Below are 15630 nucleotides of genomic sequence, written 5' to 3'. Positions count from 1 at the left end.
TTACTATATTTTCTGAGCAATAGTACATACTGTCAGGATACTCTATGGCATGAGGAAAACATTGTAACACTCCTCATTAAAGGAAAGGGGGCAGGGAATCTAGGGGAAACACTCCAAAAGTAAACATAATAATCATGAACAGTATTGTAAGTAGTGAAGCAACATCCCTTCTTAATAATATGCCACAACACCATGGTCAGTCACCAACCAGATACATTTTTGTTGCAATTTTTTCCAAAAAAAAATGAATCATTTCAAGAATAAATAGAAATCTAAAGTCAAGTTCAATAATACACTGATAAGAATTAAGAGAGGGTGCCAGGCAGTGGTGGTGCATGCCTTTCTTCCCAGCACTCAGGAGGCAGAGGCAGGAAGGTCTCTGTGAGTTCAAAGCCAGCCTTGGTTTACAGAGCAAGTTCTAGGACAGGCTCCAAAGCTACACACAGAAACCTTGTCTTGAAAAAACCAAAATAAAATAAATAATTAAGAGAGGGCATCTTACCTGTTCAAATTGTAAATCAAATTTGTTGGTATTTTCATTCAATGAATTTAATAAATGATAGGTATAAAATATGGAGAAAATATTTTAAGTGAAATCACAACAAAAAGCAGTTAGGAATTCCTCTGACTCACTTGATTGCTCTCTGGATGCGCTGTTGTGTAAAACATTAAGAAAGAATATATGGATCTCACATACAGGATTTGTTCCCTTGATGCAAGGTGTAAGTTATACCACTAAGCCCTAAAGGGGGGAGTTAACCTTAAGATTTAGATCAGTAAAAATAAATGCCCATCAACTGATTGAGCTCTGGCATTTACTGACAGCCTCACCTCAGCCCCCAGGGGCACTCGTCACAGGATGGATTCACATCCTTTTTGGTACCATGTCTTCACTGTGAATTTCTTTTGGACCATGCTACTACATAAAAAAGTTTGATTGGCAATAGGATTGTTTCAGATCATAACAGGAAGGAGGCAGGAAATCTTGCTCCTGAAGATGTGACATGTGCTGAATCACCTTTTGGAATGCCTTGCATTTACTCTTCTAGAGACTTTCTGGTGTTTGGATCTTAAGTCTGTCATGTTTAAAGAAACCTTTAGTTTCTTCACAATATCCAGCTTGAACTTTGTACTAAAACATGGGAATGGGAGCATAATCAAATGCCACTTACAACCAAATGTCTGCCTGACACATTTACACTGGCAAGAACAGACATCCTTGCTGGGAATAGATAAAGGTCGTTCAAGCTGACCTCCAAATTATTTTTTTAAAGATCAGATCTCTTAAATTTTTAAATTACATTTATTATTGTATACATGTGTGTGTGTGTGTGTGTGTGTGCGCGCGCGCGTGTGCATGTGCATACACACAAAGGCAAGGACACACATGTGGAGGTCAGAGGATACTTGCAGGTGCCAGTTTTCTCCTTCTACCTGTGGGTTCCAGGGATGCCACTCAGGACATCAGACTTGGTGGTGAGCTACTTTACTCACTGAGCCACATTGTCAGCTCTGAAGTCACATACGGATTCTTTTTTTTTTTTAATTTACTTATTATATATACAGTATTCTGCCTGCATTGCATGTATGTCTGAACACCAGAGGAGGGCACCAGATCTCATTACAGATGGTTGTGAGCCACCATGTTACTGGGAATTGAACTCGGGACCTTTGGAAGAGCAGCCAGTGCTCTTAACCTTTGAGCCATCTCTCCAGCCCAACATATGTAATCTTTTTTTTTTTTTTTTTTGGTTTTTATGAGACAGGGTTTCTCTGTATTGTTTTGGAGGCTGTTGGTCCAGCCTGGCCTCGAACTCACTGAGACCCGCCTGGCTCTGCCTCCCGAGTGCTGGGATTAAAGGCGTGCGCCACCACTGCCCGGCTCAACATATGTAATCTTAACGTACAGACAGCTAAAACTCAGCATGCAAAGGGACATAATATGGCTTCCTCCTTCCACTTCTAAGACTGGCTGGACTTGGTAACAGAATTAGGCAATGCTTTCATTGAACTGGGAAGAATTTCAAAACCTAGTTCTCAATAAAAAATATCCTTAGAAGCCGGGCGTTGGTGGCACACGCCTTTAATCCCAGCACTCAGGAAGTAGAGGCAGGTAGATCTCTGTGAGTTCGAGGCTAGCCTGGTCAGCGAGTTCCAGGACAGCCTCCAAAACAATACAGAGAAACCCTGTCTCGAGGAAAAAAAAATTAAAAAAATACATATCCTTAGAATATTTTTAGGTGTTATTTCTAATGTTCTATGGTTAACACCCAAGAGACAACTAAATATTTAACAAATCATAAAAATTGTAAGGAGCTGGCTGTGGTGGCACACACTTAGAATCCCAGCATTGAGGTCAAGGCAAGAGGACAAGCTTAAGACCAGCCTGAACTACACAGAGTCCCTATCTCAGAATAATAGAAGTACAAGTTATATTATCTTCTGCTCAGATTTCCCCCCAAACCCACACTGAGCACTGCATATAAGCCTAGACTGCAAGCTTCCCTGTCCTGTACACTGCAGGTTAAGCACATGCTTGAAAGACAAACACTGTTAGTAAAGCTATGAGCAGCACGTGAATGGACTCTGGGACCACTACCAACACTTCTGCATACAGAGCATGCATGGGCTATGAGGAGCCCTGTACCTTCAGTTCCTTAAGCCCCTGCATGTATCTCCCTTCTACATCATGTATCTGGTCCTTCAGGTCATAGATGTCCTGCAGGACATAGGAAGGAACCGTCGCAAAAATATATCTCCAAATTCAAAGGAATCAGATGAAAACACAATTTAGTTCAACTAAAACTAGAGAAATCCAAATATAAAAATGCAGATACCCTCCACTCCCAAACCACTGCAAGAAGCAAACCTTCAGATAACAGTGAACCAGAGAAATCAATCTAGTATCAATACTTTCTTGGCACTGAATTCTTTGAAAACAGCATAGAAAATGGGAGCAGGAATATATATATATATATATATATATATATATATATATATATATATATATATACACTAAAATGTATACAAATTATAGCATTTGAAAATATAAGTTTAATTTCACAAATGTTTCTTAGTATAATACTTCATTTGCAATTAGTAAAATACAAAGTAAGTTAACTGGAAGCAAATTTTATTCTTCATGCATTAGTTTCAAAAAATGTAATACAGTATAAAAACTAAGTTACTTTTTTTAAAGATTTATTTATTTATTTATTACATATGCAGTGTTCTGCCTACATGCCAGAAGAGGGCACCAGATTGAATTGTAATGGTTGTGAGCCACCAAGTGGTTGCTGGGAATTGAACTCAGGACCTCTGGAAGAACAGTCGGTGCTCTTAACCTCTGAGCTATCTACGTTACTTTTAAATCACCTAGCTACTTGATCTTGGAGGAAGTGAAGGAAATTAAATACAATGAAAACAATTTCCAATGATAGATTCTATTTAGAGGATGAGTAGAGCATTTGCTCCAAATGTTTCCATAAATTATTAAAAAGGGGGGGGGCAACTTTTAAACAGAAAATATTATTTCTTGTGTCCAATCATGTCATGTAAAGTCAAGATGGGCTATAACTGCAACAGGACTCTGAGTGCAGCAATGGCAACAAAAAGGATGCTGGAGGCTATCTTGCTCTGTGCTTTCCGTGTCTATCTCATTCCCTCTACGACAGGTGAGCCAGCCTTGCACTTGCTGATTCATTCAACAGACATCTTCCTAGAGGGCCACTGGGACTCAGGCACCAGGACCCAAATGCTCATCTCACCTCAGAGGTTATTCTTTCAAGGTGAAAAAACCATGACCCAAGCTACGTAAGTCCAAAACTAGAAGTTGTCTCAGTGTCCTTCTGTCCCATGAGAATGCAGCCCCTAAAGGTCAGACACTTCCTTATCCAGATTCTGAGTCCCCAGCAATTTATGCCTGGTCAGCAGAGTTCAGAGAGCACTGACATCTTCCAAGGCATGGCTGCACTACCCCATCAACTCTCCTCCCCGCCACTGTTCTACAGCTAGCTCCTCATTAGCAGTTGACCTGCTCTTTCACAGACAGGCACCTGCCCCAGTCCACAATGAAACTCCTTTGCTATGCGAAGACATGGCCACAGGCATGCCCTCCAGCTAAGTAAGCTTGCTCTCCGCTTACCTCAGACATTGCTGTCAGCTGTTCTCTCCTCTCCCTCAACTCTCAGCCTCCCTTTCCATCTGCTCAAGCCAACCCACGCTAACATAAGCAACCTCACGAAAAGGAAGGGAAAGGGCAGAAACCTGTCTGATCTTCCCTCTCTAGCGTAACGCCCATCCTAAACTCAGTGCTGCAAACTCACTTCAGGCCAACTGTCACATCTTCTCCCCTGAAAGCTCTCACTTGCCCACTGCATCCTCACTGTTCGAAGCCTGGGTTATGTATCTCCTGCCATCTAATGCTCCCTCAGGACTGTGGCTTGAGTTACTTTTAAGAAAGCAAATCATATCATACTGCTTTCCTATCCAATACAGCACAGTTGTCATGTGTATCCCCATATCCTGCACCTGCTTTATCCCCACCCCCTGATTTCTTTCACCAGCATCTCCTCCTTCCTTGTTATCCTAAGCTCTGGCAATAACCTTCAAGTTCTCAGAATTCATTCAAGATAGACTCCCCTCTAGCTTCCTTGCTTTATATTTATTCTTCCTTCAAGACTTATATCTGAGCTTGCTTCTCTGAAAAGCCTTTTGTTCTCCCTGTTACTAGTCTAATTTAAATGATGTCTTTCTGAACTAACTTATCCTGTTTTTGGTATCACTGGATACTATTAGCTGGTTTAACTGGCTCAAATCAGTTTGTCTTTTCAGTGAATAGTGATCTCCTGAAGGCCAGAATATGATTGGCTCTCAAAGGTGGACGAGTGAGTGAGTGAGTGAGTGAGTGAGTGAGTGAGTGAGTGAGTGAATGTTGCTTTTCTCACAAGTCTTGATCCATTACTCAGATAACAGGTTCAGCAAATAAGACCATCAACATAATTTTTGGTTACATTCTCATCTCCCAAATAAAAGGGTTATTAGTAAAGATTGAGACACAACTAATAAATCATGTAAGCTTTCTACTACCTGAGGTATTACTGTTGTCCAAATATTATACTTCACTATGACATACTGAAATACTGTAATGTGATAATGGCTCAAAAGGCTAATAATATGCATAGTCTGCTTGTTCTTTGTAAATGCAAATATTTTCCAATTAAAACATGGCAAGGTCATTCTTAAAGAATTACTTTCAAATGCATTACATAATGGTTTGTCATTGGCAGAATCCATCACAGTGTCATCATATCTTCAGAAAAGATAACTGAAAAAAAAAATGACCCGTTTCCCTTCCTATCAGCTCTGAAACATTCAGGTGGAATTTTGAGCTGTGATAACCATGTCTTTACCCTATTTTGTTCCCCATAAGTCACATTAAGTATTAAAAGCTCCATGAACTACAAAAAAACAAAAAACAAAAAACTGCTTTGCAAAGGCAGACAAACTGTGGTTTACCCGCAGTTCACTTAAAGAGGTGTCTGGGTCTATTAAGCTGCTGGTGTCCCCACTGCCCCGTCTAGATGAGTTTCCACTTAGAGGCGTCGTTGCTGAGGCAGAATTTCGAGATGAAGGCTGGAAAAGAGAGAAAATGACACTGTGACATGGGCAGAGTGGTAGGAGCAGGTGAGAGCGTCAGATGAACAGTCTAGCAACACAGTCCAGAGTGCAATTCACATGGGTAGTTTACATTGGTTTGGAGAGAGAAAAGGGGCCAGCCACACCAAGTAGCATTCCATTATCTCAAGCACTTTATCAGAATCTGAAATTCAAAATTCAAAGGTGAAAATAATTTCTATAGAAGGTTTTGTATTCTAGGCTTATCTTTGTTAAACTCAAAAACTACTTAGGTGAGCTGTCAGACTAATTTAGAGTTGTTTTAGAACTTTATAACTCATGTCAAATTAGTACTTCCCTACTTTAGTTCTTAACATTGCTTAAACAGCTCATCTCGCTGAGAAAGATGAACCTATTTGTAGCTAAGAGCAAGACCATCACACATTGCTACGAAGTTAGACTGCTCTCTCCAAAACCACACTCTTGACTAATAAATAGCAGAGATCTGTGCTAGCTGGAATACTTGTCAAGAGCCATATGAAACCACTTGAAATGTAGCTGATTCAAATAAGATGTGAGTATAAAATATGCACCAGATTTTGAGGACTTATTAGAGAAAAAAGAGTGAGCAAAGTGCATCATTAAGTGGAGTATGGTGTCGTGGCATCTTGCAATACTGTAATTGCAGCAATAGGATGAGGCAAAAAGTCAAGATCAGCCTAGGCTACATACTTAGGACTCTGATTCAAACATCACAAAACAAAACATCTATGCTGATCTACAATGAAATGTGTTGGTTATTTGGGTTGAATATTACTTTGCTTTTTGTTGAATATTATTTTGCTTTTTCTAGAGTGCAGCAAAGCTTAAAGTTTTGCCTTGCATTACAAAATTTAATACAGTAAAGCCAGGAGGTGATGGCTCACACCTTTAATCCCAACACTCAGGAGGCAGAGGCAGGCAGATCTCTGAGTTTGAGGCCAGCCTGGTCTACAGAGTGAGTTCTAGGATAGGCTCCAAAGCTACACAGAGAAACCTTGCTCCAACTCACGCCCCAGAGAAGAAATTTAATACAGTAGCTCACTTCTTAAAAATATGTTTAGAAAACAGAAACTTTCCGAAAAAGGTACTGCTCTAGAAGGAAGATATCCTACTTTTCTTACAGAAGGGACTACTAATCTATAAGGAAAAAAAATCAAAGATATGGGTTTGTTGATTTGTTCCTAGATATTTCATTTTCATGTTTAATGTCTTCTCGATTTCAGTTTTTAGAGAGTAGGAATCAAAGGAGTAGCCAAGAGCTTTAGGGATGACGTCCCATGAAATAAAACGCAGGCTTCTCTCTTCCCAGGGTTTTCACATGATCTAAGGCTGGAGGAATTCTGAGGGGTCGAGGACAGGAAACAGATGATGAGAACAGCAGCTCCACTGGCCAATTGTGCTGAGCAGAATGGACGAGTTATAGGAAGCATGGGGCTGACCCTGAGCGCTCCATCCCATCAAGGATTTTATACTTACTCTTGTGTAATTTTCAGCATACTGTTTGTCTGATTTTTCATCCAACTAGAAAAAAAAAGAGATAAGAAGATCAAGAAGGTGTTCAGCATCTGACTCCTGTTTTATGGGGAGTCGAGCAATCTCAATGGGTTTTCTAAGTTCAGTGATGTGTGAAGCAAAGGAAAACACAGAAAAACTGAAACAAAGAATTTTTAGTTTGTTGCTGGAAGCAAGCTGCATAGACTAAAAATTTTAGATTGTTTAGACAAAGTTTTCTTTTCATGGTATTTAATAAATACATTAAGAAAAATTCATACAAACCTCAGTATGAGCATTGCAACTGTCAATACAAAAATGTTTTAAGCATTATTAAGACACAGAATGCATGCATAAAACTATTTAATGCCAAAAGCAGGTTATATAAACATATTTTCTTACACACATAGCAAACTCAAGCAGTACAAAAGGGTATAAGAAATCTACCTTCCCCTCACCATCCTTGAGGAGTAGATGGGGAAATGAGAGGAGGGGGGAGCAGGGATTGGTATGTAAAATAAGATTGGTTTTTAATTTAAATAAAAATTAATTTTAAAAAATCCGCCTTCCTCCCCACCAGGCCCTGCTCTGCCAAGGACCATCAACCCCAAGTGTTTCAGCAAAGCCACAGACAGACACACCTTTCACCTTCTTTTTGTTTGTTGTCTGATCTTTAGTAGAGTGCAAGCCTTGTATCAAATGTCCTTCTCTGTACTGAGCAAGAACAGCACCTAGTGTATAAGGGCTCAGAATCCACTCCACCCATCTCTGCTCACAGGCTTCACTTATTTTGATTATCTCCACAGTGGCACGTTATCTCAACATGCTGCAGTCAGACTAATCTGTCTTCTGCTGCTAACTCAGGTTCCCCTGGCTTCCCAGACCTGCTTCAAGGAGGAAGGTTCCTTAAAGATCTATTCCAAAATTCTAACTAGAATTAAGGGGAAAAATTAAGAGGTGGGAAACCTTGCTGGAGGTTGAGCCATTACTAACTGTCCCAGCTGGATCTGAACATGTTTCATGAACTTCCAGCATTCATATTTATACTTGCATATTCTATTAGCCAGAGTAGGAAAAGTGACACAGGAACTTAAAACTAAATGAAAATAAAGTATCCCCAGTTCTGAACTCTGAGATCAACCTTCCTAGGCCAGCCCAGAAGGAGGTCTGAAAACCTTCAGTTAATTACTAAAACAGGAAGCATTTCTTCCTTTGCGTAGGTATTAAAGTTTCTAGTGTATTTTTTATTATTATTCAGTTACCTTGTTTGATAAAGACCTATTCTTAATTTGTACTCTTATCAGTAATACAAATGCTGGGTTTTGATGTTTCAGTTCTTGCTGTAATACTTTCAAAAGGAAATCATTTTATTTGGACTTACTTAAAAATATCATGAAATGTATTACAACAGGCAAGCAAAGACAGCTGGAGCTTAACACTGCCACTTTCTGGTCTAAATGAGGAAGAACCCCTCTCAAGCTGCACTGGTGACAAGCACTATCCAATAGTTAGCCTCCCTCAGAGTAAAAGTAAAGAAGTATATTTTCATAAACCGCCTTATTTTGTATTTTCTGATTCTTTCCTGCTAATAAGTTAATGAGAAAAGAAGTACTCAAAATTAGAATATTAAGTCCATCTGAAACCCTTCTTCATATCACCTTTCTTAGAAAAATGACCCTCAAACTCACCCATTTTACTAGACATCACCTTGGAATAATCTCACATTTCAGAGGCTGCATCACTCAAGCCACCACAAAGTTGACTCTGTCATGATCACTGTATCCTAACAGATCCCAGCTGTCACAATTCAAACTGATCATGCACCAAAGCTCAAGAATGTTACGCCAGCAGGAAGCTGCCGTCCAATTACATTGGCTCCAGTGACTGAACCAGCAACTCCTTCAGCCTCACTTCTGAGGCTGAGCCTATACAGGTGTACTGTAATGACAAGCTAATGTTTATAATGGTGACTGAAAGTACCTGCCAGATCCCGAAAAGGCTTTTTAAATGCAATAAAATTTAATCATGCTTAAGGTGTGAAAGCATACTTTAAATAAAGTGTTTACAGTGTGATTTGTTAAATGTACTCAGTAGATCACAATTATCCATTAACTTCTAATAAATATCCTCATTTGACATATTTGAGAAAAGAAGTGTTTCAAATCTAGGATTTTTTTTCCGGTTGTGTAAACAATCACACACACTGAGATAGCCTGGTACCCAAGTCTAAACATAAAATGCATCTACATTGCATACTTTATACACATAGGCTAATTTTACACATTGTCTTTAGTGTAACTGAAGCTTGACTACGATCCAACTTATATAGTACAATGAAGGTACTCAAAAACTTTAATATTTTAGAACAGTATGAATTTTGGATTTTTATATGAAGAATGCTCAACCTAATAATGACAAGGTTATCTAAAACTTGATTAATGAAAAACAAAACACAGAAAGAAGAGCTGATTCCATAACCATAGAAGGGAAGAGAACAATGGGTTTAATGATTTCCTGAAGTGAATCTGGCTAAGGATTTCTTTCAAAAAACAGGTACAATGAACAGTAAGTCAGCACACATTTACACTCTTTTCCTTTATTCTAGCCTAACCTACAGAACAAGACAGGAGGTTATAGCATACGAATCTTGTAGTCTTGTAGAACTGGCTGGAACCTTTTCCAGCACCTCCTGGATCCAGGATTATCTCACCCTGTGAGCATACAATGGGCCCACAGTAGCAGCTGGAAAGCACCTTGCAAAAGCAGAGCTGGGGACAGGGAAGGACCGGCCAATGTATGTACCCTTTCACCTGCTCCAGTGTGGTGAACTACAGCGTACGGCTTTCACATTACAGACAGTCAGTTGTCTAGAGGACATTACCAAAAAGCAAAATTAATGGTATTGTATAGGTACTTAAAAATACAAAAGGCAATGGATTTCAGGCTGTAAAATAACAGGAAAACTTTAAAAGTCCTGTTCTAAGTAATCTTCTGCCTACATTAAAGAGGTATTTAATTAACAGAGGCAGAACGACATGAATTGTAACATTCTTCATTTCTACATAATTACTAAAGCAAACTGCCAAGAACTAAATGTACAAAGGATATAACCACTAATTCAGGCATCATGAATTGTGAGAAAACAGGTATACACAGTAAATTCAGTTATATCTATGGGGAAAAGTGGATACCACTGGGCCAGTGAGATGGCTCAACAGGTAAAAGGCACTTGCCACTGAGCCTCAGGACATGAGTTCAATCCCCAGGCCCACATAAAAGGAGAAAACCAACTCCTGCGAGCTGTCCTCTGATCTACACCTGTGTTCCACACTATATGCTCACATGAACATACATACACAAAATAAATGAAAATGTTTTAAAAATAAAAAGAGGTTGCTAAGCAAGTTAATAAAATGGGCAACATCTCAGAATAACTGGGACACCAACTTCTAATTTTATAATAGACAAAATTCTTGGTTCAATCTACAGCAAGATGAGATTGCTAAATGGCCAAATTTAAGCTAGTAATGTGAAATAATTAGGACTGCAATTAAAATAATTAAGATTACTTTCTAGGATTAAAATAGTTCAGAAATAGCTATTTCCTACCATAAGTAAAGTGCTAATAAAAACGATCTCTGCATTTCCAGGAAGAACTACTACATCTCATCCCCTCCACAGTGCTGGACAATCAGAGCAGGGCTTGTCTGTGTGGTGCCAGGCCGGGTGGGGGAGGGGCTGGAGCAATGAGCTCAGCAGGCAGGTCACAATGAACATGAAGGGTGGGTACAGAGGTGCCTCCATCGGATCAACTTTAAATCTCTTCAGCTTCTTTCTGGCTACTGAAAATCAGTAGCATTTTACCAATTAAAAGCACACTTTATTATTCAGTTTTTAAAGTTAACACTTCATAGATTTATGAAAACCAAGCAGGGATAAAAAGTAAACTAGAAGCACATGAATGTGGCCAAGTGCAAGCTGGTGTTAGGAAACTACTTGTTGATGTCCTTGGGGATGGTAGACTAGGTATGCATATCAACTACCTATTAGGAAATGACATGATGTAAATGGATTGGCTCTGTAATAATTCAGAAAAAAGGAACAGTGAAAAAATATACCAAACAAAATTAGCATTGTATAAGGAATCACAAAAGATGCTATTGATTTCTCTATGGGGGGGGGGTTTCCACAGGGTAAGAGAAAGAGGGATTTTTAAGTACATTTTAACAAATACATTCCAAAATGATTATGTTTCATGTTAATAAGCTCAAGTAAATGTAAGGAGTTATTAAATTCCTAATTTTAAAAGCTACTATAAAAGCAGTTAGTCACACACCTGTGACAACACAAGGACCCCATGCAAAACACTCACGCTGGTCAAATCTGAGATGCCGGCGTCATCTACCTCAGAGACAACACTCCCCCTACGATTGGGGCGACTAAAGTAATCAGCAGCAGAAACCTTTCAGTCAGAGAAAATGAGATGCTTTAAAAGTCAGAAAGAAGAAAAAGAACACTAGCTAAATGGGAAATTGGGTGCCTGTCTTAATTTGATGTTTGATAAAGTATCACGAATAGAGGAAACTTTTACAACTGACCTATCTCAAAAGTAAAAAAGAAAAGAGGTACCTGAGTGAAGTCACCACTCCCTAAAAGAAGCTCTTTCAACATTATCAAGTGCAATTCTATGCTGCAGACCATTTTCTGCTGGAGCTCATGACAGAAAAGCATTCCACAAGGAAGCACTGGGAACCTTCGACTGGTGAGGGCAGTGTCAGGCCACTACCGAATCTCTACTGCATTTTACAATACTATAATTGCTTATAGCTATCAACTCTGGCAATACTCGATTTCCACAATAAGTTCTTCCTTCTCACATGTCACATCAGTAAATGTTGGACAAAACAATGAGGAAGACTGGCCTGGGAAGTCCCTTGTCATGGTCTCTGAGACAGAGCTCTTCCAAGGGCCACTCTCACATACCCACCTCAATGTCCTCTATCACAGGCGCCTGCTCTTTTCCTCATACCCTAAGTTGTCTTCTTTTTGTGTCCCCTCCTTTACTAGTTTGTTCTATGTCTTTTACTAGGACATAAGCTCTGTAATGTCAGCCATCTCTCCTTGGTTTAACACATCATTCCTAGCACTTAACACCATGCCACAGATATAAAGGCATTCCGATAACTACTGTCAAACGACTATACCCTACAAATCAGTCATTCTGAACTTAAGCTATCTATTTGCCTTGCTTTAAAATTCCTCATCCCAGCCAGGCGGTGGTGGCGCAAGTCTTTAATCCCAGAACTTGGGTGGCAGAAGCAGGCAGATCTCTGTGAGTTCAAGGCCAGCCTGGTCTACAAAGCTACACAGAGAAACCCTATCTCAAAAAATGCAAAATAAAATTCCTCACCCCAAGAAGTAGATCCAGACACCCATTATGGGAACAAAATGGTTTTAAAAGTATAAAGTGTGCCAAAGGCTAACAAGACCAACCAATGACATTTTCATTCTTTAGAACTTGATCTATATATAATATGTACTAGTACCTATAACCTTAGAAGTTTGAAAGGTGTTTTCCAGAGTTACTCACTGAATATAGCTACTAAGCCTAACAACAAAGCAGACCGCCATTGGCATCTCCATTGGACAGGAACAACTACAGGCTGTTGAGGCTGAGGCAAGCCCAGCACCATCACTGTAGAGCCCCACCTCCACTGCCTTCAGGGTTACAACGTTTACCTCTCCTTCAGCCATGATAATACCTGGATGGCTGAGGGACACAAATGCTTTAATTAGATCAACTTATCTCACACAAACATGTGGTGCTCCCTTTATGAGAACTCTAGGTGTACAATCGTCCACATTAATTGAGTTTGCACCTTTTCTGGAAGGAATTGCAGTTTCACAGGCCTCTTTATTCTAGCTCCAAGATGACACATGGTCCCCTACTCTAATTTCAACATTGGTTCCTTATAGAGAACAAAAATGTCACTCTGCAAAATTTCCAGTTTCATTAAAGACTGACATGAAACTATTACCATGTCCACAATGATTAACTGGGTAAACTATCTGGACTGATTTTAAATCCTGCCCTCAACAGCTTGACAAAGGTCACAGTCTTACACACAAGCACTATATGATGGTGCAAATGTGACTCTTGCTTGAGAGGTTCATTTTGGAAAATAAGCAGATAAATTGTGTGTATAAAAAAAAGAGAAAGTTTTCAATAAATGATTTGTACATACAAGACACGTGAGTCTATGACTCATTCTCAAGACCACATTACAAAGCAGATTGTTCATATAAACTGTATTTAAGGAAAATACAAATTTTACTTTGCAGTAAATTTCACATAATCATACAGTGCTGCCACTGTAAAAGCTGTATTTTTGCATGCAGACCATGCTCACCACACTGTCCCTTCGCCCATGACTGGCACGATCAGAAGACACAATGCTTGCAGTGTCACCATCGATGGACTACAAAAAGTGAAAAAGATTCAGTGTCTCCGTTGGTCTCACAGACTACAAACACACTGGGAGAGTTTCAGGAGGCCACTCTATACAAGCATCTATAACTGGCATGAACCACTGTGGACCATTAAATTAACGCATAATGAAATATCACTAAAAATCAAGATACTTCCCCAAAGCACAAAGAATAAAGCAAAATTATTTTATTTAAGTTAAACACCGGTGAGGGTATAAGTAAACTAGACAAAAATCAGCTAAGGAGGTCATGGTTTTTTAGACTTGCAGATCCGTGAAGTCCCTTGAGAAGTCAACAAATACACTTAAGATTTCAACTTAGGAAAGAAAAAAGATGTTTTAAAAATGAAATAACATGTCAAAGAAGTTCCTGCCAGCAAAGCCCTGAGGCAGTGATTCACTCCCTGGTACTTACCCTTCCACAGCTGGTGAGGATGGCACTATTATCCTTCACAGGACTGTGTTCTTCCCACTCCATGGGCAGAACTCATCTTTGGCATATAGTTTACCCCAAGCTGATGTCACTAAGACACCATTTTGGTATCACTAAGGTAGTAATTCTGAACCCAAATTACAGATGAAACAGAACTTAGCCAACTCACAAGGAAAAGGACTTACATTGCTGCATTTTTTAAAATAAATTATCAAAAAATGTTGTAGGGGGATACTACATTTGGCATATTAAAAATGTCACTAGGTCTGCCGGGCGGTGGTGGCACACGCCTTTAATCCCAGCACTTGGGAGGCAGAGGCAGGCGGATCTCTGTGAGTTCGAGGCCGGGCTGGACCGATAGCCTCCGAAACAATACAGAGAAACCCTGTCTCGTAAAAACCAAAAAAAAAAAAAAAAAAAAAAAAAAAAAAGTCACCAGGTCTGAAAACTGCCAAGTAGAATTTTGAGTATACAAGGGGTTAAGAGTAAACATCTGCTGGGTGGTGGTAGGGCACATCTGTAATCCCAGAACTTGGGAGGCAGATGCAAAGGCAGAGGCAGAGGCAGGTGGATCTCTGAGTTCAAGACCAGTCTGGTCTACAGAATAATTTCCAGGACAGCCAGGGCTACATAGAAACCCTGGCTCGAAAAATAGGAGGGGCTGGAGAGATGGCTCAGCAGTTAATAACACTTGTTGTTCTTGCAAAGGACCTGGGTTTGGTTACCAGCAGCCACATGGTAGCTCACAAACTCCTATAAGTGCAGTTCTAGGAAATAATATCCTCTTCTAGCCTTTGTGGACACAGGCATGCACATGGTACAAACATGTATATGTAGGCAAAACATTTATATACATCAAAAACAAAAATAATCTTTTTTTAAAAAAATCATGTTTTTATATTTATAACATTTCCTGATACACAATCTGCCTTACAGATATACTCATGTAAATATACTGTCTGTGCACATGTATGGGTGTGTAAGGAAGAAAAAGACAGAAATAGAGGCAGAGAATTCGCATAAGAATGTTCATCTTAGGGCTGAGAAGATGGCTCAATGGGTAGTGTTTGCTGTGCAAGCATGAGTGACTTAATTTGGACTCCCAGCACCCATGTAAAAGCCAGGTATGGTAGTGTGTGCCCTGGGGGACAGTGGTTTCCAGGGGCTTACTGGTCAGCCAGTCTAGCCAAAACAGTGATCTCTAGGTTCAGTGAGACTTTGTCTAAACAAAGAGGGTACAGAGGAGTAACAGATGTAGACACCTGACTTTGACCTCTGACCTCCATGTGGGCATACACAGCTCATGTGTACACAAAAAAAAATGTCTGACCATCTAAATGACCATCAATAGTAAAATGATTTTAAAAATGAGTATTTATGCATTCATGGGATAGTACACTGGCATTTAAAAGATTAGATGATATGAAACTATCCCAAAGAGAAAATAATTGAAAAGGGGACATGGCTTAATTGTTTGAAATAATGAAGATAATAATAACAATGGCAAAAAAGGATGCTATAAATCTGTATGCACTGACAGAGAAAGATACTTTAAGAAAA

At 39.5% G+C, this 15630-nt stretch overlaps 1 protein-coding gene across 13 annotated transcripts in view; it reads right to left on the bottom strand.

Annotated features, from left to right (window-relative positions):
- Positions 1-15630, bottom strand: part of Lrrfip2 (LRR binding FLII interacting protein 2) — a 105620-nt gene that overhangs the window by 25405 nt on the left and 64585 nt on the right. For 6 of the 13 annotated variants that reach the window (XM_040739462.1, XM_021230044.2, XM_040739463.1 and 3 more), the window contains 5 exons: positions 13560-13628; positions 11522-11611; positions 7135-7179; positions 5518-5634; positions 2648-2719 (listed from right to left, as the gene is read on the bottom strand). In XM_040739462.1, coding sequence (XP_040595396.1) covers positions 2648-2719; positions 5518-5634; positions 7135-7179; positions 11522-11611; positions 13560-13628 — 393 coding nt within the window. The remainder of the gene's footprint in view (positions 1-2647; positions 2720-5517; positions 5635-7134; positions 7180-11521; positions 11612-13559; positions 13629-15630) is intronic. The other 7 variants (XM_013117043.3, XM_021230051.2, XM_021230053.2 and 4 more) reach the window with 2 other exon arrangements.

Source organism: Mesocricetus auratus, unplaced genomic scaffold (assembly GCF_017639785.1).
Source record: "Mesocricetus auratus isolate SY011 unplaced genomic scaffold, BCM_Maur_2.0 Super-Scaffold_100691, whole genome shotgun sequence".
Lineage (NCBI taxonomy): Eukaryota > Metazoa > Chordata > Mammalia > Rodentia > Cricetidae > Mesocricetus > Mesocricetus auratus.
Note: the sequence above shows the minus strand (reverse complement) of the source record. Positions and strands in the feature narration are given on the sequence as shown.